Here is a 24,895-nt window from a genome sequence, read left to right on the forward strand (position 1 = left end):
CATCCCCATGGAAAAGAAATGCAAAAAAGCAAAATGGCTTTCTGAGGAGGCCTTACAGATAGCTGTGAAAGGAAGAGAAGCAAAAAGCAAAGGAGAAAAGAAAAGATATCCCCATCTAAATGCAGAGTTCCAAGGAATAGTAAGGAGAGATAAGAAAGCCTTCCTCAGCGATCAATGCAAAGAAATAGAGGAAAACAACAGATTGGGAAAGACTAGAGATCTCTTCAAGAAAATTAGAGATACCAAGGGAACATTTCATGCAAAGATGGGCTTGATAAAGGACAGAAATGGTATGGACCTAACAGAAGCAGAAGATATTAAGAAGAGGTGGCAAGAATACACAGAAGAACTGTACAAAAAAGATCTTCATGACCCATATAATCACGATGGTGTGATCACTCACCTAGAACCAGACATCCTGGAATGTGAAGTCAAGCGGGCCTTAGAAAGCATCACTATGAACAAAGCTAGTGGAGGTGATGGAATTCCAGTTGAGCTATTTCAAATCCTAAAAGATGATGCTGTGAAAGTGCTGCACTCGATATGCCAGCAAATCTGGAAAACTCAGCAGTGGCCAGAGGACTGGAAAAGGTCAGTTTTCGTTCGAATCCCAAAGAAAGGCAATGCCAAAGAATGCTCAAACTACCACACAGTTGCACTCATCTCACACGCTAGTAAGTTCAGTTCACTTCAGTTCAGTCGCTCAGTCGTGTCCGACTCTCTGCGACCCCATGAATTGCAGCACGCCAGGCCTCCCTGTCCATCACCAACTCCCGGAGTCTACCCAAACCCATGTCCATCGAGTCGGTGATGCCATCCAACCATCTCATCCTCTGTCGTCCCCTTCTCCTCCCGCCCCCAATCCTACCCAGCATTAGGGTCTTTTCCAGTGAGTCAACCCTTCGCATGAGGTGGCCAAAGTATTGGAGTTTCAGCTTCAACATCAGACCTTCCAATGAACACCCAGGATTGATCTCTTTTAGGATGGATTGATTGGATCTCCTTGCAGTCCAAGGGACTCTCAAGAGTCTTCTCCAACACCACAGTTCAAAAGCATCAATTCTGTGGCGCTCAGCTTTCTTCACCGTCCAACTCTCACATCCATGCATGACCACTGGAAAAACCATAGCCTTGACTAGACGGACTTTTGTTGGCAAAGTAATGTCTCTGCTTTTAAATATGCTATCTAGGTTGGCCATAGCCTTCCTTCCAAGGAGTAAGCGTCTTTTAATTTCATGGCTGCAGTCACCATCAGCAGTGATTCTGGAGCCCAAAAAAATAAAGTCGGACACTGTTTCCACTGTTTCCCCATCTATTTCCCATGGAGTGATGGGACCAGATGCCATGATCTTAGTTTTCTGAATGTTGAGCTTTAAGCCAACTTTTTCACTCTCCTCCTTCACCTTCATCAAGAGGTTCTTTAGTTCTTCTTCACTTTCTGCCATAAGGGTGGTGTCATCCGCATATCTGAGGTTATTGATATTTCTCCCGACCATCTTGATTCCAGCTTGTGTTTCTTCCAGCCCAGCATTTCTCATGATGTACTCTGCATATAAGTTAAAGAAACAGGGTGACAATATACAGCCTTGACATACTCCTTTTCCTATTTGGAACCAGTCTGTTGTTCCATGTCCAGTTCTAACTGTTGCTTCCTGACCTGCATACAGGTTTCTCAAGAGACAGGTCAGATGGTCTGATATTCCCATCTCTTTCAGAATTTTCCACAGTTTATTGTGATCCACACAGTCAAAGGCTTTGGCATAGTCAATAAAGCTGAAATAGATGTTTTTCTGGAACTCTCTTGCTTTTTTGATGATCCAGTGGATATTGGCAATTTGATCTCTGGTTCCTCTGCCTTTTCTAAAACCAGCTTGAACATCTGGAAGTTCACAGTTCACGTATTGCTGAAGCCTGGCTTGGAGAATTTTGAGCATTACTTTACTAGCATGTGAGATGAGTGCAATTGTGCGGTAGTTTGAGCATTCTCTGGCATTGCCTTTCTTTGGGATTGGAATGAAAACTGACCTTTTCCAGTCCTGTGGCCACTGCTGAGTTTTCCAAATTTGCTGGCATAAGGAGTGCAGCACTTGCACAACATCACCTTTGAGGATTTGAAATAGCTCAACTGGAATTCCATCACCTCCACTAGCTTTGTTCATAGTGATGCTTTCTAAGGCCCGCTTGACTTCACATTCCAGGATGTCTGGCTCTAGGTGAGTTATCACACTATCATGATTATCTGGGTCGTGAAGATCTTTTTTGTACAGTTCTTCTGTGTATTCTTGCCACCTCTTCTTAATATCTCACGCTATCTCACGGTGAAGAAAGCTGAGCGCCGAAGAATTGATGCTTTTGAACTGTGGTGTTGGGGAAGACTCTTGAGAGTCCCTTGGACTGCAAGAAGATCCAACCAGTCCATCCTAAAGGAGATCAGTCCTGGCTGTTCATTGGAAGGACTGATGTTGAAGCTGAAAGTCCAATACTTTGGCCACCTCATGCAAAGAATTGACTCATTGGAAAAGACCCTAATGCTGGGAAGGATTGGGGGCAGAAGGAGAAGGGGACAACAGAGGATGAGATGGTTGGATTGCATCACTAACTCGAAGGACATGGGTTTAGGTAAACTCCGGTAGTTGGTGATGGACAGGGAGGTCTGGTGTGCTGTGATTCATGGAGTCACAAAGAGTCGGACACGACTGAGCGACTGAACTGGACTGAAAACATGAAAAGCAGACTTGGAGATTGTTGACTTAGTAAATGAGATAAGGAAAGGAAGGATTTGGGGGTTTGTTTCTGTTTTTTTTTTCCCTCTCCTCTAATGCACCATTGCTAAGCAGTGTTTCTCTAAACCATGTTGTTAAGCATTTTTAGCAATACCTAGTGTCTGTAAGAGTCAGTGCCGGACAGCAGTGGTTGAGGTGGGACTGGATTACCTGGTCCTCGTCCTGCCACTGATTGGCTCTGCTCACTTTATTCCCTTAATATCCTTATGTAGAAATGTAAAAATTCACTGTATGAACCTTATGTGTCCAGTTTTAAATAATATTCATAGCACATTCTTGGGCTCCACATTTTAATTATGTGGAGTTTTTAAATGCACAGAAAATCCACAGGTTAACAGGAATAGAATTCCTCGTTTGAAAGCATACTTATTTCCATTAGTAAACACACCTGGTTTTTATTTACTCCTAGATCTTCTACTATCCTTTCTCCCTGAAAGACTGATTTTCTTCTTCCAGTTAAAAATAAACAAGGTTAACTAAATCTCCCCTGATGTCATACTGTTCTCGGGACCCAAGGGTCCCACCGTTGTGCACTTGGTGATAAAGTGCAGAAGCTGTATGTGTGTCCAAGTCCTCGGTCACCCCTTCGAAGAAAGGGCAGCTCTGATAACAGGATTGGTTCTACACGTCTTTGGTGAGCTGATGCTTTACTGAATTTATATTCTGGCAGATATGGTGAATAAGCAACTCAGTTTGTTTTGCTTTTTTCTTTTATATGCACTTGGTAAATATAATAGTAGCTTTTTATCAGGAACCTGAGACTGGAAGAATTCTGTATTTGCAGCATTGATTGATTATTCTTTACACTAGTCTTTGACTATATAACTGCAAGTGTCCTTTTAGAAAACGGAGCTAAAGTCCCCTTGAGGTTCCCTGAACTCAGTGCATCATGCTGCTCCTTCATGTACTTGAACACAAAGAATATGGTGGAAAGACCCTAAATGTAGATACTCAAGTAGAATTTAAAATGGTGGCATTTTACCAGACATGCTTGCAGTTCTCGTCACCAGCATCTGATACTACAGTCATCATCATCAGGCTTTCTATTTCTTTGAAAGGAAAGTCAACTGCATGTGGTATGCTCAGGTAACATATAAAATGGATTTTCTTTTGTACGTGGTAAAAATGTATATGATCGCTAATAACTACATCTGTTGTTTAGTCGCTAAGTCATGCCGACTCTTGTGAGACCACTGGGCTGTCCAAGGGATTTTCCAGGCAAGAATACTGGAGTGGGTTGCCATTTCCTTCCCTAGGGGATCTTCCACACCCAGGAATTGAACCCGTGGTTCCTGCTTTGTCTCCTGCACTGCAGGTGGGTTCTTTACAACTAAGCTCAGGTTTAATTCCTGGGTGGGGAAGATCCCCTGAAACAGGAAATGGCAACCCACTCCAGTATTCTTGCCTGGAAAATCCCATGAACAGCCCAAGGGTCACAAAAGAGTCACGCATGACTTAGCGATTAAGTGACTAAACAGCAGCAACAAAAACTGCATCTGATATTTTCAGTTATTAAAGAGTCAATAGGACATTTAAAAATGTTTAATATATGTGGCTTAGTGACCTATTAAGTATACAGCAAATCAGAATATGGAAAACTGATGTGGGGCAGAAAAGATGGGTAAGGTTGAGATGGAGAGGAAGAGAGGACAATGAGGTACTATCACTTGAGAAAAGGGAGAAAAGACAGAATTGCAGAGAAATAGGTTATCATTCACAAAAGCCTTCTTTAACTGCATTTGTATTGTCAGACTTTTTCTCTCATCAACCATTCTTTGATAGGCTAAGTAGCATAAAATGAGATTGGAAAAGACACTCCCACAGAGTGTTTTTTGTAAGTCCGTCTGTGAATATTTAGACAGTCCTTCGACCAAATCCACTTTCCTGCTACAGGAGCAGTTCTGAAAGTGGACACATGAAAGCAGGGATGGAAAGACTGAGAACAGTGGCAGGAGCAGCCTCTGGAGCCACGGAGGGCTGAACCCCCGCAGGTGCTGGTGGAGAACACTCTGTTGTTTGTTGGCTGCCTGTTGAAATTGTCTTTGGGAAACTGTTGCTGTCCATTTTTAAGCTTTTTTAATCCTAGAATTTTTGCTTGGAAACAAGTGGGTAATAGCCTGAGTCTTGCTGAGACTGCCCTCAGAATCACCAGGTAAACCACAATTAATGACAGTGTTTTATTTTGTTTTTTGTCTGCAACTCATGGTATGTGGGATTTTAGTTCCTTGCTGCCGCTGCTACTGCTGCTGCTAAGTTGCGTCAGTCGTGTCCGACTCTGTGCGACCCCATAGACTGCAGCCCACCAGGCTCCGCCGTCCCTAGGATTCTCCAGGCAAGAATACTGGAGTGGGTTGCCATTTCCTCCTCCAGTGCATGAAAGTGAAAAGTGAAAGTGAAGTCGCTCAGTCATGTCCGACTATTCGCGACCCCATGGGCTGCAGCCTACCAGGCCCCTCCCTCCGTCCATGGGGTTTCCCAAGCAAGAGTACTGGAGTGGGGTGCCATTGTTAGTTCCTTGACCAGGGATCAAACCTGCACCCCTGGAGTGGAAGAATACCGTCTTAGTCACTGGATCGCCAGGGACGTCTGACAAGTTTGGTTTTAAAATGCTTCGAGTCATTCCTCTGTTTACCTTAATAATCCTGATAACGTGATAACTAAACATTCTGAAAACAGAACCAGAATCAAGTGAAACCTGTATACTTTGCACATCGGGCACTCCAACATTATGGAGTAGATCATAAAGTCAGAGTCAGGTGTGCTTATTTTCCAGGTGAGGATGCTGTAGCTGACAAAGGTAGTACCTCAGCATAGCATTGTTCCCAACAAAAGCAGCACTTAATCCCTAGATTCCTCACTGTCAGAGGCCACATCTCCTTCTTTTACTCATTTAAAAACATCTCATATTTGTCTGCCTCATTCAGTTCCCTTGGGCATTTGTGGGGCTTGACCCACTTTATTCCCTGGGTCTTATTCCATCTCATATAATTAATTTCCCCATCCTCATCTTGCCCAAATTCACTGATTGAATAAACAAGTCTCGGGCTTTAGTCTTTCCCAAAAACATCTAATCACATATCTGTCCCATGACTACGTTCTCTTGGTGTCTTCCCAAAGAAGGCTTCCTCCCACCAAGTTACATCAATGTAGTCTCCAAGGCACCAGAAGCTGTGTTCTCCTGATTTGTTTTGAGTTGTGGATTAGATTTCTATTCAAGAAACATTTAAGAAAACTTCATTTTCATGTGACTCATCTGTCCTAGTGATGATCGTGACTCAAAGATTTATTAAGTATCACTTTAAAATGCAATATGTATATATTTTAAATTCTGAAAGAAGCATCTTCTTTGTTGTTGCTACTATTTTGCCTTTACATCATGATTCTAGACCAAAACTAATTTTTTCAGTGAACCTAGCTCTGTTAACGGAGAAGGCAATGGCACCCCACTCCATCCAGTACTCTTGCCTGGAAAATCCCATGGATGGAGGAGCCTGTAGGCTACAGTCCATGGGGTCGCTAAGAGTCGGACACGACTGAGCAACTTCACTTTCACTTTTCCCTTTCATGCACTGGAGGAGGAAATGGCAACTCACTCCAGTATTCTTGCCTGGAGAATCCCAGGGTCGGAGGAGCCTGGTGGGCTGCTGTCTGTGGGGTCGCACAGAGTCAGACATGACTGAAGTGACTTAGCAGCAGCAACAGCAGCTCTGTTAAGGAACAGGATTTATTTTGGAAATGTTTGTTAGAATACTTTTGAGCTGTCAAAAAGATGAACAGTTCTCTCTTCGTATCTTAGTCATAGGTGTCCTTGTCTTTCTCCAGCCTCTTCCAACCTGAAACCCCTTCCTGGGGAATCACGTATGGAAGAGCTTCCGTAGAGGGCTGCAGTCTTCTCTCACTGATGTACAAAGATCAGAAAAAGGCAGGGAGCAGAGCACTGAGGGGCTTTGGTAAAATTGGGTATCAGGCTGTACTTGGAAGACATGGCACTTAAATGAGAGTTCCTCCTCCTACAGTTGTTTTATCATGTCTATGTCTCTTCCTGTCAACACATACACATGTGTAGGTTCTGATCAGGCTTGTTAGTCTCCCTTACCTGTCTCCATTCTACTCTCCTTACATTATAGTGTGCCCATTACTTAATGTTACTCACTTTTTTATCTGTAAACATGCATATCTAATTGGCTTGAAATTAACTGATAGATGTGAAAGCATCCAGCACAGTGTCCAGCCATGTCTTCTGTATTGCTGGAAGCCTCTGGTCATTAAGTCATGCTCCTGAAGAATGCAGTTGACCCTTGGACAACACAGGTCCACTTTGACATGGATGTTTTTTCAATAGTAAATACTGTAGTATTTACATCAGTAAATATTTACTGATGTAAATACTAGATGGTAAAGAGACCCAGATTTGATCCAGAAACACATACACAATTAGATACACAATGAAAGAGAATATTTAACATTTGGTCAAATGGGTCCTGCATGGATTTCACAGTATATTTCACTGTAAATTTACTGTCTTTTGACTTGGCACTCAAATTGGAGGACTTTTTTTTTCTCTCATTCAGAGTTATCGTTGTAATCATAATACTTTACCACAGTATAAAATAATGTTATTTCCTACACTTTCGGAAAATATGTCTCAATATTTTTTTCTCTTTAAAATCTTCTGCCCACCTTCCCTTCTCCTTACATCCCACATTAAGATTTAATTCTTAAATTACTCTGAATTTCGGAGAAATGTCCAGATTTCTTTTTAACCCCATATGTTTTGGTTTTGCAAATATTGCACACTAATGAAAATTCCCTGTGCATCTGTAGTAAATAAACCTTTGAATTACTAATTGTTTCAGATTAGCCCCCTAGATCTTTAGCAGCTGTCTTTATGGCATTTTCAGCACACAAATTCAGTCTGTTTATTTCTGGGACTTTAATCATCGGCCATATACACAGGCAGCGAGGTCTGGTTGCCTTGTAGACAAAGTGGTGGCAGCATCTGTATGTGCTGTAGCCTGGGGCCAGGGAGGGGGCTCTACTCATCCTTTATCTCCTCCTCTCACCTTGTGTCATTCAGCTCAGGCTACCAGACTGCCAGCAAAGAATGCCACAGCCTGAGTGGCTGAAACAGCACAAATGGATGTTCTCACAGTCTGGAGGCTAGAAATCTGGAAGTCCATGATCAGGGTGCTGGCAGAGTTCAGTTCTGGGAATGCTTCTCTCCTCAGCTTGCAAACAGCTACCTTCTTGCTGTGTTGATAGGAGGTCTTTCCTCTGTTCACACACTTTGGTTGTCTCATCTTCTTAAAAGGACACCATCCTATCTGATTGTGGCCCACTCTTATGACCTCATTTAACATTAATTACCTCTTTAAAGACTCTTATTTCAAATACAGTCTCCTCAGGGGTTAGGACATCAACAAATGAATTTGAGAGGACACAATTCAGATCCTAGCACAGCTAATGAGGAAGCTACATCTTCCGATAGACCCTCCAGCTCTCCTCTCCCCTTCTTTCCACAAGCTTCCTGCTCTGGGATACTGATCTCTACGGGCTCCAGGTCCTCTGGCTTCTGGTGGCGTCCAGCCAATGGGTACATCAGTGAAAAATGGGGGAGAGGGAGGAAGAGACGGGGTCTTGCTCAGTGCATAGTCCCCTGGGCTCCTTCCCTGCAGGACCAACATGGACTGGCACATCCCCTGACCAGTTTTCAGCTCCATTTAGCCCCACAATCTCCAGTTTCTGTAACTCCCTCTCTCTGGCTCCCTTCAGGCCCGGGGGTGATTACAGACTCCACACCCTCCTCCTCTGGAGTTTGCCTTTACCATGCTCAGTTGGATTTAAGCTTTGGGTCTGGCATTAGTGAGCATTTCTGAGTCCCAGTTTGCTCATCTGTTAAAAAAAAAATTGATACTGGAATTGTGCAGAATTATTGTGTACAATAATAAAAAGCAGAGACATTATTCTGCCAGCAAAGGTCCATCTAGTCAAAGCTATGGTTTTTCCAGTAGTCATGTATGGCTGTGAGAGTTGTACTATAAAGAAAGCTGAGCACCAAAGGATTGATGCTTTTGAGCTGTGGTGTTGGAGAAGACTCTAGAGAGTCCCTGGACAGCAAGGAGATCCAGCCAGTCCATCCTAAAGGAAATCAGTCCTGAATCTTCATTGGAAGGACTGATGTTGAAACTGAAACTCCAATACTTTGGCCACCTGATGCAAAGAACTGATCATTTGAAAAGACCCTAATGCTGGGAAAGATTGAAGGCAGGAGGAGAAGGGGACGACAGAAGATGAGATGGTTGGATGGCATCACCAACTCGACGGACATGAGTTTGAGTAAACTCTAGGAGTTGGTGATGGACAGGGAGGCCTGGAGTGCTGCAGTCCATGGAATCGAAAAGAGTTGAACACGACTGAGTAACTGAACTGATTGTGTACAAACAGAAAAATGTTTGTACAGTGCTTGATGTATAGGAAGCCTCTATGTTTTTTAGGGCACAGTGAACCTTCTATGTGTAAAATTCCTCTTGATCATAAAACAGAAATTATCTCTTAAGAATTAGCCCTGGATTTTCAGTCTTAATGGAGAAATAAATGTGTTTGTTTCTGTTTATAAAAATCCTACATGGTCACAGTAGGATGGTATTAATAAAATAAAATTCCTTTCTTATCTTATTGAGCAGGAGAAATTCTATTACATTGTCACCTGATGGTAACTTTAAGCATATCACTGTATTGCACATTAACTTCATTGTATACACAAGCACGTATACTTCTAAACTGAGGTTGTACTATATCATTTTGTATCCTACATTTGTAGTGATATTACAACACAAAAGTATCTTCCAAATATTGTCTTACAAAATATTTTTTTTATTTTTTGAGTCACATAATAACAGTGCTTTTTATTTTATTAGTTCTTTTACATTGTAGTAAATCAAATATGTTTTTAAAGATGTTTTCATTGAAGTTTATACATAAGCACACAGTCATAATTTTATATAGATACATAAATGTTATTGTGCCATATGTGCTTTTACATAATTTTGTGGGTTTAAGCCATCATCTGTTATGGGGCTCTTTAAACCAGGTAAGTTTTGGCATCATCTCAAGCATTCTGTTGACTGGTCAGGTAAAGCTCCCACATGACCATGCTTTTTCCTGATGACAGAGCTCCTCAGTGTGTGATGGAAAGGACAGATGTTGGTGATGAAACGGGACCTTCTTATTCTTCTCTGGCTGTGATGTAATATCTCTGAGATACAGATACGGGTCAGTCACCAGAGTTTCTCAATCTTGCCATCCATATCATAGTGAGGAGTAATTCCCTTTAGAGAATTTGAAGCATTGAACAAAATCCTTAGTTTATGATATCTGGGTGATTTTCACATCTTTCTCTATGTTTCATGAATATTTGGATGGGAAATTGAAGGATGGTAAACCAGACCCAGCTGTCTAGTGGCAGTAACATCCAGAAGTTTCTCCTCCTCTCTCTTCATGAATTTTTCCCATTCCTGTGTGGTCATATTGCATTTTTCCACATTGAAGGACAGAAAGAAATCTATGTTCAGGTCAAGTCAAATCCTGTCATGCATATTCTATTCCTTGAAAATTCAAGGTCAGGGAGAGTTTATCAAAGATACTCCAGATTCTTTGTCATCTCTCTTTCTTTGGCTCTTTTTCTAGAAATTCCAGGACAACAAACTAAATAGTCTGAGACCAGAAGACTTGGGGCCTGGAAAGAAATTTAACCATCACTAGCTTTGTGACTTTGGTTCTCACTTCCTAATTACAAACTAGCTTCCCAGGTCACTAGTGGTAAATAATCTGCCTGCCAATGCAGGAAACACAAGAGATGCAGGTTTGATCCCTGGGTTGGGAAGATCCCCTGGAGGAGGAAATGGCCACCCACTCCAATATTCTTGCCTAGGAAACGCCATGGACAGAGGAAGCAGGCAGGCTAGAGTCCATGGAGTCACAAAGAGTCAGACACAACTTAGCACACACTATTGTATTCCTAATTACAAAATGATAGATTTGGCCTAGGTTCCTCCAGACCCTGTGAGGGTTTTGCAATGAATGGTCACTCACCTAAAGACTCTTAGAAGTTCTGCAAAAAGGGAACCTATTTAATTTGCTTAGTTCAGTTTCCCAAACATATTTGATCTTGAAATCCTTATATTTCTGGTATTAACATCCCTCATAATTAATGTCCCTGCCATACATAGAGGAGACACAGCTCTAGAATGAAAGACATTGTCCCAAATTCTGCCCTTTATTGACAGTGTGGTCTCAGAGTAAATACATTACATTACTTCTGTACACCTCACATTGCTCATATATCAAATGAGGGTACATAATAGCACCCACTTCATGTGGATGTAGATTTATAGGAATATCATATGACTGTGATCGTTGTGACTAATAATATGCCATCTCTGAGGTCTGGCTCTCTGGGTTTAAGTTTTGTCCTACCATTTACTGGCTTGTGACCTTAACATTATTTCTGTATCTCAATTCTTTATCTGGATGAGGGGGACAAACTTTGTACCATCCTCACAGTCACTGGAGGAATTCAGTCCAATTCAGGTAAAATATTTAGAATGGTGCTTGGCCCACAGTAGGTATCTAGCAAATGTTAGCCCTTATTATTGTCATTGTTGGTGCTCTTGTTAATTCTATGACTGTATAAGGTGAAAGGGATTATTTTTGTTTCTTTGTTTAATTTGGATATATTTGACATTAGTTTCAAGTATGCAACATTAATGATTCAATCAGTTCAATCACTCAGTCGTGTCCGACTCTTTGTGACCCCATGAACCGCAGCACGCCAGGCCTCCCTGTCCATCACCAGCTCCCGAAGTCTACCCAAACCCACGTCCATTGAGTTGGTGATGCCATCCAGCCATCTCATCCTCTGTCATCCCGTTCTTCTCCTGCCCTCAATCTTTCCCAGCATCAGGAACTTTTCCAGGGAGTCAGCTCTTCGCATCAGGTGGCCAAAGTACTGGAGTTTCAGTTTCAACATCAGTCCTTCCAATGAACATTCAGGACTGATCTCCTTTAGGATGGACTGGTTGGATCAAGGGACTCTCAAGAGTCTTCTCCAACACCACACTTCAAAAGCATCAATTCTTCAGTGCTCAGTTTTCTTTATAGTCTAACTCTCACATCCATACATGACTACTGGAAAAACCATAGCCTTGACTAGACGGACCTTTGTCGGCAAAGTAATGTCTCTGTTTTTTAATATGCTGTCTAGGTTGGTCATTATTTTCCTTCCAAGGAGTAAGCGTCTTTTAATTTCATGGCTGCAATCACCATCTGCAGTGATTTTGGAGCCCCCAAAAATAAAATCTGACACTGTTCCCACTGTTTCCCCATCTATTTGCCATGAAGTGATGGGACCGGATGCCACAATCTTAGTTTTCTGAATGTTGAGCTTTAAGCCAACTTTTTCACTCTCCTCTTTCACTTTCATCAAGAGGCTCTTTAGTTCTTCTTCACTTTCTGCCATAAGGGTGGTGTCATCTGCATATCTGAGGTTATTGATATTTCTCTCGGCAATCTTGATTCCAGCTTGTGCTTCCTCCAGCCCAGCGTTTCTCATGATGTACTCTGCATATAAGTTAAATAAGCAGGGTGACAATATACAGCCTTGACGGACTCCTTTTCCTATTTGGAACCCGTCTGTTGTTCCATGTCCAGTTCTAACTGTTGCTTCCTGACCTGCATACAGATTTCTCAAAAGGCAGGTCAAGTGGTCTGGTATTCCCATCTCTTTCAGAATTTTCCACAGTTTATTGTGATCCACACAGTCAAAGGCTTTGGCATAGTCAATAAAGCAGAAACAAATGTTTTTCTGGAGCTCTCTTGCTTTTTTGATGATCCAGCAGATGTTGGCAATTTGATCTCTGGTTCCTCTGTCTTTTCTAAAACCAGCTTTTTCTAAAACCAGCTTTTATACTTTCTTCGCAACTTTCAAATGTAGAATATAATAGTATGAACCATAGTCATCATGCTGTACGTTGCATTTGGATTATTTTCATTTTTAAAAGCAATCCCTTTAACCTCAGAAAGCAGCTCAGATCCAGCATATGATTAATATAGCATCTTGTGATGTGCTCAGTTGCTTCAGTCATGTCCAACAGTTTGCGACCTATGGACTGTAGCCAGCGAAGCTCCTCTGTCCATGGGATCCTCCAGGCAAAAATACTGGAGTGCCCACTTCCAGGGGATCTTCCCGACCCAGGAATTGAACCCATATCTCTGGCATCGTCTGTATTGCAGGCAGGTTCTTTATCCACTGAGCCACCTGGGAAGTATCATACCCCTCCTTCAAATGCTTGATTCTGCTTTGTTAATATTGATCTTGTCTTCATGCGGAGTCTGTGACCTATTTCTGTTTGCACACAGGGGCGGAGAGGCCTCGGCTCAGTTTTTGTCTGGGCATCAGGAAATGGTGGAAGGAGCAAAGACCACTGCTCCTGTGATGGCTACACCAACAGCATCTATACTATCTCCATCAGCAGCACAGCTGAAAGTGGAAAGAAGCCTTGGTACCTGGAAGAGTGTTCATCCACACTGGCCACAACCTACAGCAGTGGAGAGTCCTATGATAAGAAAATAGTATGTACCATTTGCTTCTCTGGCACGATTGGTTTATTTATCTTGAAACACAAAGGGAGAATGCATACATTTATATGCACAAGTAATATATGGAAATAGAATGTTAGATTAGCTAATTACTTCCCTGGTGGATCAGACGGTAAAGAGTCTGCCTGCAATGCAGGAGACCCAGGTTCAATCCCTGGGTAAGGAAGACCCCCTGGAGAAGGAAATGGCGACCCACTCCAGTATTCTTGCCTAGAAAATCCCATGGATGGAGGAGCCTGGTGGACTATAGTACATGGGGTCGCAGAATCAGATTCGACTGAGTGACTTCACTTTCACTGTTTTTCAATACAAGTATTTGTAAATGTAACCATTCTGTTACCAAGTCGTTGAAAACCCTGTCTGGGTCATTTACATTCCAGCATTGAATGTGGCCTTAGGCATGAGTAAGCCTCAGTTTTCTCAAAGACAAATGAATGGACCACATTCACCCTGTGAGTTAGTGGTAGAGAAGAGACTGGGTGGAATTCTCAGCCCAGTTCCCTATTACTCTGTCCCCATACTGTCTGAATTTCAGCTTCAGATCTTTGGTTTCAAAGTAGGTACAACGAATTCAGTGTGACCTAAACCTATATCAAAAGTGTTTCTCTAACACCAGCACAAAGTTTGCCTGAACAAGAAGCACAGTAATCCTGTGTGATCTGCTTACCAAAATGCCCTCCTCATTATGCAGATGTGGTAAAATGGTTACGAGTTCATGTTTGCAGAACCAGCCTGCTTAGGTTTCATTCACTCTTGAACCATTTGCTAGCTGGTACCTTTGGACAAATTACTTAATTTTTTTGTCTCAGCATCCTTAACTGTCAAATGGGGACATTTAATAATACGTAGTTCACAAGAGTTATTTCAGTGATCATGAGGAAGTAGATAAAAAGTACTTTGTACACTACCTGATCCATTGGTGCTCAAGAAAGATCTGACTTTTGGGATGCCCCCACTTAGTGCAGCCGACTCTGAATTTCAGACACCTTTGCACTTTCTTCTTTTCCCGATCATAATTTTGCAAAATGTCTCAGATTTGTTTTTTAAAGTGGAGCTGAGCTGCTATATCTGAATCTTTTTAGCATTTAGCCAACACCCTACCTTTAGATCGCAGGATTCATATAGGTTTGGGTCACTCTGTGATGCTCCCTCTGGCTTTATACAGTACTGGAATAGAGGTGATAAGGTACCATGTCCTCATGTAATTCTTCCTCCATATTCATTTGGTTCCTCTTGATTCCTGATTATTATAGGCTTCACATTTGATTTCTCAGCTACCTTCTCCTATCCTCTTATTTTATTTATTTGTTTGGTTGAGTTGGATCTTATTTGTGGCATGAAGGGTCTTCATTGCATCATACAGGATGTTTCCTTGTGGCACATGGACTCACTGGTTGTGGCACACAGGCCTAGTTTCCCTGTGGCATATGGGATCTCAGTTCCCCAATCAGGGATCAAACCCACGTCGCCTACATTGCAAGGTGGGTTCTTAACCACAGGACAACCAGGGGAGTCCCCTTTTACTGTCTGCTTTAGTTACATTTTCAGATTGATTTAAATAAAAACCACCTACCAATATGCATATAATACCTTCTTTCTCTAATACCTTCAAAACAATTGGATTAAACATATTCATATAAATTCCCCTGGAAGTACTTCCATCATTCATCAGTAAACGTATTCCACAATACAAAGTAAAATATGAAAGGAGAAAATATAGAGATGACAAGGTTTGAAGTATCATGGCTTTTTTCATGGGAAATGATGCTCTATGATGTTTTACCTTCATAATGGAAATGCTTTCATCTGGGAATGTTTCTTTGGCTTCCAAATTTGCTTATCTCTCAGAACTCATGGTAAAGGCCCACTAATACTGAGTGGCATCTATCAGTTCTGCATCATGAAAATCCTGATGAAACTCTCTGGAATAAGAATTGTCTTCTCAAACTTCTAGAATCTGAATGCATGTTAAGGTATCTCACCATTGCCTCAAAGTAAACATGCCTATCTAGTGCTATTATTTCCTGTGGGAAAGTTGTGAGAAAGGTGTTTTTAAGTTCCATAAATAACTTCCTTAAGAGAATCTTATAGTCCAGTGGGGAAAATATCCAGGAAGAAGGAAGGGTTGCGTGGGTCCAGGTGAAAGAGCACAGTACAGATAAAGGGACCTCGGAATCACTGCCCAGAGATTTACTGCTTACACTTGACCTCCTAGGGCCTTTCATCCCTATCTCCTGTGATTGTGTGGCAGCTGCTATGTCCCCCATTGACTGGGTGGTCATTTAGGATTCTCCCACGGATGGACAAATGGATCATTCTGTGATGAAAGATGGGGCTTGAGAGAAAAAATGGACACCATGAAATAATGTCAATATCCTTGATTCAGGTCATATTTCACTTTTCCCTAGTTGCTGCTACTGATATCAAAACCTTTACTGACTCGCTCAATGTATAAAGTTATCTATGTAACTTTTCCTTGGCGACCTTTTGTTTAACCTCTCCCATTCTCATGACAGCCATTTGTTAGTAATTCTTCTGTAGCCAGTTCTCAGAATCTCTTATTTTGCCTGAATCTCCAAATTACTCTTCATTGGACAGGAGTGCTTTAGCTGTTTCAAATTATAATCTCTCCTGCAGACAGACCACTCAGTGGCTAAGTAACTTTCCTGGAATCTTGGTTTCCTCATCTGTAAAATGGAGGTAGAGCCAGTACCAACCTCATGGATTTTCATGAAGATAACAAGATACTGAGCGTAAGATACTTACACAGCCTATGGCAGCGAGCCATCTAGTAAGTGGCTGGTATCCTTGTTCCCTAAGTCAGTGTAGCTTTCTGCATCATGGGAGCTTAGGCCGGTCATTTTTCCAGATGTTGTTAGTGGAGTTGCTTCATTTTTCCATTCTGTAGAACCACTATCTTTTCCATCTATCCCGTAAAGAAAGGCGCTTTGGAGGTGAACATGTTAACTAACAGTTTGAACATGAGTTGGCAGCAACGTCAGCCTTTTATGGTCCAGCTACCCCTTTCCCTTCTAGATGTCAGAATGACAGATAATCCAGCTCTGCACTTGGGACCTTTTCTTCACCAGGCTTTGAACAAGTTGCCTATAGGTCCCTCAGAGATGCCCACATCCTGTTAGTGGCATCTGTGATTGAGTGTTATAGGAACAGTGTCTCCCTTTGTTCTGGGGCTCCCCTCCCCAGGCCATCCATTTCCTTTTGTAATTTGTACCTTCTCGAGAAGAGCAGAGTTGCCATTCTTCATTCATAGAGCACCTTTGTGAGTTGAACTGAGGCAGATGCTGAGGATCCAGGAGAGAGGAAAGGTCTCAGTGCTTCTGGGAAAGCACTTTTGTTAAATAAATTTTACTTGTCTTTTTAATGGTGTTCAAGCAGGAAAACCTTGCCCTGAGTTTCAGAATGTAGCCCAGTCTGCATCCCTTGTTTTCCTGCCATCACTATCGATACAGTTGTGGACCTTAGTATTCCACTCATGCTTTAATAGATTGAGATCAGTGTTGGCCTTGAACCTTATTACAGCAAGTGAAGCATCCAAAGTATCAAGATTACTATGATAAGAAGCTCCCCTATAAGCTAAATAGAAATCAGTGGAAATGACTGGTTATCATGAAATAATATCTTTTTCTTAATAACACCATATCCATTTTATTCCATGCTGGGCATGTAGTACTCTTATAATTATATTGACATGTTGTAAATGTAACATTTTTTGCCCTTCTAATGTATACCTGGCAGCATGCTGTGTACATTCAATGTACCATCTCTTTGTATCCTCAAAACCCTATGTAGGAAATCAGGTATTGTACCCATTTTACTGATGAGGAAAGTAAAGGTTAAAAGAAACACAGCTAGTAAGTGGTGGAGTCTGAATTCCAACCAAATTTGGGTTGAACCCCCAGCCCACCTTGTGACCAATGTGCTGTCATGTCCAGTTCAAGGACGTCCAGCATGGGGCTGTATGAAAGAATGGCATTTTTCTTGCCTATTTGAGATTCTGTTCACAGTGATCAAAAAAATGAAAAAGTTTGTGGAATATATAGGGCATCCATTGTTTTTCACTACTTGGCCCACTATTTTTTTTTAATATGGAAAGTAATTTTAATTTTTAAATTTAGTACATTTACTTTCATTTATATTCTTGGCAACAGTATATTCAAGTTTTATACACTCTGAATACAATGAACAATTTGTTTTATAGTCCTTTATATCAGCGTTGTCCAGTAGAACTTTCTGCTATAATGGAAAGGTTCTCCTTTTGTGCTGCCAAAATAGTAGTCACTAGACATATGTAGTTACTGTGAAATGTGGCCAGTCCAATGGAGGAATTTTAATTTGTTAAGTTTTAACTGATTTAAAATTAAATATCCACATGGGACTAGTGGTAATTATATCAAACAGCATATTTTTATTTTTATGGCTTACTAATTTTGAATTTCATGCCTTTGACCTCTTCTTAACTGCCTCAATCAGTCCTCTTGCAAAACACCTAAGCCCTTTGCCAGTCTGAGTTGCTAATTCCTATGGCCTGGCGTTGAGCTCCCCAAAGTTACTATGCCTTTTGTGTGATTTCAAACCAGGACCCTCTCATGTGAGACATGTCATCTGGCAGGAATACTATTTCCCCAGAAACCACTTCTTGTATGACTCTTCTCAAATTTTTCTTCAGGAGGACTGTTCCTCCTCACCTTCCCTTGAAAGAATGGTGCTCCCCTCCCCTACACTCTACTCTTTTATCCTGTTCCATTTTCTTTCTAGTGTCCTTAGAGCTGCTTAATGTGATGTTACACATTTGCTTATTGACTATCCATTTTCTATACTAGACTGGAAACCACTTGAGGTTGGAGACTTTATTTTGTACCTTCCCAGAACCTGAGCTCAATAAATGTTCAGGCATAACTGACTCTCAGACATTGGCAAAGATAGAAGCATCACAGGGGGTTCATATTGTGACAGGAGACAGGTGGGTATTCTCTCTCTTTCAGAGAATCTCCTACTGGTAGAAAGGTTGGTGAAAGGCAAAGGGTATTTGACAATATATTTCACACAGGAAATTGCCTGCAGGAATCCTGCTACATAAAACTGTACATCCAACCATTCTTAGTGTCAAGGAGCGTTAAAGGTCCTGTCTTTATATAACCCTTCACCACCTCCTGAATTTCTCCCAAGTTCTTTGTTAGAGATAAAGCTTTCCTCTTCCCCCAGTCATTCCATCATTAAATTATCTGCTGCTTTTGGAACTAGTTCAGCCTTTTACCTTTTTTTTCCTCTAGTAATTTGTCTCAGTGTTTGGAATATGGAGGCCATTGTATTCCTCCTCAGAGGGCTTTTGTGAGCCAAGGTTTTGAGAATGTATGCTCTGCTCAGCCCTCTTCTGATGTCATTTTATTCATTTGTGTTCATTTCAAACTTGCTGCCTGGGGTATCTCAGGGTTGGCCTGAAAGACCAATTCCACGTGGAAGAATTATCTTATTGCTTTTAATATTCCTAAGCAGCTACACATTTCCTTTTGCAGAAAGTACCCTCTCTCACTACCCAATTCATTATTCAGAAGCAGTCATTACTATCATCTTTCTGTTTCTCCTTTTGATTTGGGAAATGTCATGATTTTTCATGAGTAAAAGCTAGCAAACCCAGACGTGTTTAGTTTGTATGGACATTTGATCCATATTCTCTCAAGAATGTTAAATAGAAGGAAAGAAAATTTATTCCTGAAAAGTTCTAATTTTGACTGTGGCCTGAGGGAGAATGGAGATACCACCTGCTGACGGGGAAGGAGCCCAAGGGTGGTTTCCCTGAGATTGCCAGTGATAGTCTGAAACTGCCACCTTTGCTCTGATGGGTGACTATACTCCATAGCTCAACTGTTTATTTTGCTGCCATTTCAGAATTTAATACTTCACCCCTTACTAGCTCTTTAGTGACTGCATGTGCTTGGGCTCATGTGTCTTTCTAAGCTTCCATTTCCTTAGTTAATAAATAGTATATCTCCCTTGTAGAGTTCTTGAGGGATCAAAGGTAATTTTACATACACCGATGTGTGCATACACCTACACACCTGTTGTTCATTGCCCTCACTCTCTGCACTTGCTGTGTTAGTCATTTTCAAAGCAGTGCATCTAGTGTTAGCAATGCATCTAGTAAGAGGAAAGGTTCTGCTTTAGCCCCTGAACTGTATATATACACATACACACATAATTTTTGTAGGCTGCTTATAAGTTTATATGAGTCTTATTTAGAGAATCGATAAAGAAATAACCTTGAAGTCTTTCCTAACAAGTGGGAGAGTTTAAAATATAGAACAAAATGAGTATAAAGTAGCTTGACACTAGTAATTCAGCGTAGCCAATACTGCACCTTTGCTCTGTACTCAGCACTGAACTGAACATTAAAAAAAAAATTATGTAAGATGGCATCCTTCTTTAGTTACAGCAATCTCACATATATAAGCAAAACCTTACATTTGCACTCTACAGTTACAGATTCTCATTGCAGCATGGGAGTGGAATTTTGTGTGGCCTTGTCAGTTATGAATGAATTCTACACCAGTCTTTGTGACTTCAGTGAACACAGAAAGCTTTTAGTTGATCTTCAGTTCCTTTTTATTTTGCTGGCTTAATAAATCAGCATCTCCTATTTTATTCATTAGCACATTTAAGATTTCGTTCCTGTCCTTGGAGCACATTTCTAATCTAAATCCAAATCAACACCAGAAATAAATTCAACCTAACAGACAGAATCATTTCATGTTTTAAAAATTTCTCTTCAGCTGTTCTTTTAACAGATATGAGACAATATGGCACCTTCAAAATAAAACAGATCACAGGGTCGCAGGGAGATAGAAACTCTTAACTGTAGGGTTGCTATAAAGACTTGTCATTTATGGCCAGACTCAATCTGAACTGAGATTCCCTGGAGAATTACATCAACAGGCTAGAATAAAAGATCCAATCAGCCCAAGTAATGAAATGTGAAATATTAGGAAATAAGAGCTTAGGATGAGAAAAAGGGATGGTTCTTCTCAGAGGGAGCCTGACTCGGTCTGAACAATACCCACCCCTTCTAACCAGATCAGGACGACATCCCTAACTTTGCAGATTCCAAAAGCCATCTGCTACCCATCCTGGGACAGGCTGAAAATCTAATTTGCTGATCAAGACAGCTTTGATCTGGCGTGGGGCCTGGTGTCATCTCCTGTTTCCTTCACTCTGATGGACAGAAATGATATTTTCTTGAGCAATATGAGAAGTTCTGTGGAGAAAAATTCTGTTTCTGATTTGGGTAGTGAATTTAGGGAATTTGGAGCATGCAAGATGCACCAGCGGGACCAAAACCAAATTCTGAGACGCTCTCTGAAATGGAATCGAAACTTAAAGTGCTTTGTTGTTCCATTTTCACATATCAAATCTCTGAACTCCCAGCCCCATGATGTGGGCTGACCCTTGAATGCAGCTTCTCCTTGAAATTACACTGTCAGAACTTGTATGTATGCATTGTGATTAATGGGGTTACCCCATGTGGTTCCAGTTTGGGGAACATCGTTTTTCTTCAGGATTGCTTCTTGGTGGTCTTTGCCTTTTCTTTCTAAAGATGGACATAAAAATTTCCTGATACCGTGGCTTCTCTTAATGATGAAAACCCTGCCTTAGATCTTTTCGGTAATTTACACCTAAATATCTCCACCACTGACAGTAACTTCCTCTAGAAATGACCCAGCTGGAATTTTCACTTCAAGCAGGATGAGAAGGGAGTGAGGATGTTTTTGTTTCTTTTTTCTTCATTCTTTTTAAACTCCCTTCTTTCCATCACCTTCCTGTTCTAATCCCTTAACACCGCTACTCACTGCTCAAGTGTCTTTTAGTGAAATTGATTGGGAGAAAAATATAAAAGCACAACAATGATGTTGCTGAATTCTACAAGCTTGTCTATATTAATAGCATTTAACAGTAAGTTGGTGTTTATATATAAAGGTACTGAGTAGCTTTTTATTTAAGTACATATCATGTGTGTCTATGCCTGTTGACTCTGTTTGGATGGGGCATATGGCAAATCCAACATTATAAAATTTTTATTGTTCACATTTGAGGTTGGCTGGAGGTGGTTATTTATTAGATTCAAAAATACTACATACACACACTTGGAGTGTTTATTCTGGATTTGTTTCTGTGCATTGAAAGTGGTGCATTTTGGTGCAGCTGAAGAATAAGCAAAGTGAGCCAAGTGGGAAAACATCATGAAAAATCTTGAATTCAGGCACAAGTCATTGAAAAAAAAAATAAAACTTGGCAAAGGAATGTGGCCATGAGGGTGAGGTAAAATGAGAAGAATGCAGGCAAGGCCATCTCTCAACAACAGTGTATCTAGAGACCTGGAAAAAGGCTGCGTCTGTGGTGTTTATGCATGGACTTAGGGACCAGGCCCTTGGAAAATAAGGCTGCAGATTCACCCAAATATTTAAATCAAATAGAAATCACCTTTTGATAGTCCATCTGTCCCACTTCTGGGTATATATCCAAAAGAATTGAAAACAGGATCTGGCAGAGACATTTGCACACCCATGTTTATTGCAGCGTTATTCACAATAAGCAAGAGGTGGAAGCAACACATCCATTCATCTGTCATTTGCTCATTGACAGATAAATCAGTAAAGAAAATATACAACACAATGGAGTAATACAGTGGAATATTGCTGCTGCTGCTGCTAAGTCACTTCAGTTGTGTCCTACTCTGTGCGACCCCATAGACGGCAGCCCACTAGGCTCCACCATCCCTGGGATTCTCCAGGCAAGAACACTGGAGTGGGTTGCCATTTCCTTCTCTGATGCATGAAAGTGAAAAGTGAAAGTGAAGTCGCTCAGACAGTGGAATATTATGCAGCCTAAAAAGAAGGAAATCCTGCCATAGTCTACAACATGGATGAGCCTTGAGGACATTATTCTAAGTGAAATAAGCCAGTCACACACACACTCACACAAAAAATGCTGTGTAATTCCACTGACATGAGATACCTAGAGCACTGACAGTCACAGAAGCAGACAGTAAATGGTGGTTGCCAGGGAGAGGGGGTGGGGAGTTGTTTAATGCACAGAAACAAACCTTCAGTCCTGCAAGATGAAAATATCATAGGGCTCTAGAATTGCACAACACTGTGCATGTAATTAGTAATACTGTACAGTACGTTTTTAAAAATTGTTAAAACGGTAAATCTGTGGGGTTTTTTTTTTACCCACACCCCCCACAAAAAGAAATACCTTTTTAAAGTCAACAATTGAATATCTCAGAAGTTTTTTTTTTTAATTTTTAAAAATTTTATTATTGGCGTATCATAGCTTCAAGGGCTTCCCAGGTGGTTCAGTGGTAAAGAATCCTCCTGACAATGCAGGAGACATGGATTTGATCCTTGGATTAGTAAGATCCCCTGGAAAAGAAAATAGCAACCCAATCCAGTACTCTTTCCTGGAAAATGTCATAGACAAAGGAGCCTGAAGGGCTACAGTCCATGGCGTCTCAAATAAGTCAGATGTAACTTGGAACTAAACAAATAACAACATAGTTGCTTTATAATGTTGTGTTGGTTTTTGCTGTACAGCAAAGTGAATCAGCCATAAGTTACATATAACCCCTCCCTCTTCAGCCTCCCTCCCACCCTACCGGCAAACTACCCTCCTAGGTCATCACAGCACTGGACTGAGCCTCCTGTGCTATGCAGCAGCTTTCCACTAGCTATCTATTTTACACGTTAGTGTATATATTTTAATGCTTCTCTCCCAATTCATCCCACCCTCCTCTCCCTACATCATGTTCCCGTATCCCTCCTCTACATCACATCTCTTTTCCTTCCCTGCAAACAGGTTCAACTGTACCATGTTGCTAGATTTCATGTCTATGCATTCAGCTCAGTTCAGTCACTCAGTCGTGTCCAACTCTTTGTGACCCCATGGACTGCAGCACGGCAGGCCTCCCTGTCCATCACCAACTCCTGGAGCTTGCTCAAACTCATGTCCATCAAGTCGGTGATGCCATCCAACCACCTCATCCTTTGTTGTCCCCTTCTCCTCCTGCCTTCAGTCTTTCCCAGCATCAGGGTCTTTTTAAATGAGTCAGTTCTTTGCATCAGGTGGCCAAAGTATTGGAGCTTCAGCTTCAGCATCAGTCCTTCCAATGAATATTCAGGACTGACTTCCTTTAGGATGGACTGGTTGGATCTCCTTGCAGTCCAAGGGACTCTCAAGAATCTTCTCCAACACCACAGTTCAAAAGCATCAATTCTTCAGCGCTCAGCTTTCCTTATAGTCCAACTCTCACATCCATGTATTATACATTATGCATAATGTATACAGTATTTTTAAAGTGTATGCATTAGTATATAGTATTTTTTTCTCTTTTTGACTTACTTCACTGTGTATGACAGACTTTATTAGGTCCATCCACATCACTACAAATGAACCAATTTCATTCATTTTTGTGGCTAAGTAATATTCCATTGCATACATATACCACATCTTCTTTACCCATTCACCTGTCGATGAACATTTAGGTTCTTCCGTGTCCTGGCTATTGTAAATAGCTCTGCAGTGAATATTAGTGTACATGTGTCTCTTTGAATTGTGACTTTCTGAGGTTATATCCCAAGTAGTGGGATTGCTGGCTCATATGGTAGTTCTAGTTTTAGATTTTTCAGGAACCTTCATACTGTTCTCATAGTGGCAGCATCAATTTACCTTCCCACCAACAGTGCAAGAGGGTTTCTTTTTTTTTTTTTTTTTTTTAATAAATTTATTTATTTTAGTTGGGGGCTACTTACTTTACAATATTGTAGTGGTTTTTGCCATACATTGACATGAATCAGCCATGGATTTACATGTGTTCCCCATCCTGAACCCCCCTCCCACCTCCCTCCCCATCCCATCCCTCTGGGTCATCCCATTGCCCCATCCCTGAACATTTATCTCATGCATCGAACCTGGAATGGTGTTCTGTTTCACATATGATAAATACACATGTTTCAATGCTATTCTCTCAGAACGTCCCACCCTCACCTTCTCCCTCAGAGTCCATAAGACTGTTCTATGCGTCTGTGTCTCTTATTCTGTCTCGCATATAGGGTTATCGTTACCATCCTTCAAATTCCATATATATGCATTAGTATACTCTATTGGTGTTTTTCTTTCTGGCTTACTTCACTCTGTATAATGGGCTCCAGTTTCATCCATCTCAATAGAACTGATTCAAATGTATTCTTTTTAATGGCTGAGTAATATTCCATTGTGTATATGTACCACAGCTTCCTTATCCATTCGTCTGCTGATGGACATCTAGGTTGCTTCCACGTCCTGGCTATTGTAAACAGTGCTGCAATGAACATTGGGGTACACGCGTCTCTTTCAATTCTGGTTTCCTCAGTGTATATGCCCAGCAGTGGGATTGCTGAGTCATA

The 24,895-nt window shown here is 41.2% G+C and overlaps 1 protein-coding gene across 3 annotated transcripts in view; it reads left to right on the forward strand.

Annotated features, from left to right (window-relative positions):
• Positions 1 to 24,895, forward strand: part of PCSK5 (proprotein convertase subtilisin/kexin type 5) — a 490,556-nt gene that overhangs the window by 199,662 nt on the left and 265,999 nt on the right. For all 3 annotated transcript variants that reach the window (XM_081505747.1, XM_081505752.1, XM_081505755.1), the window contains exon 8: positions 13,200 to 13,412. In XM_081505747.1, the coding sequence (XP_081361873.1) occupies positions 13,200 to 13,412 (213 nt within the window). The remainder of the gene's footprint in view (positions 1 to 13,199; positions 13,413 to 24,895) is intronic.

Source organism: Giraffa tippelskirchi, chromosome 1, assembly GCF_054371585.1.
Source record: "Giraffa tippelskirchi isolate mGirTip1 chromosome 1, T2T-mGirTip1v1.2.pri, whole genome shotgun sequence".
In the NCBI taxonomy this organism is placed as follows: Eukaryota; Metazoa; Chordata; class Mammalia; order Artiodactyla; family Giraffidae; genus Giraffa; species Giraffa tippelskirchi.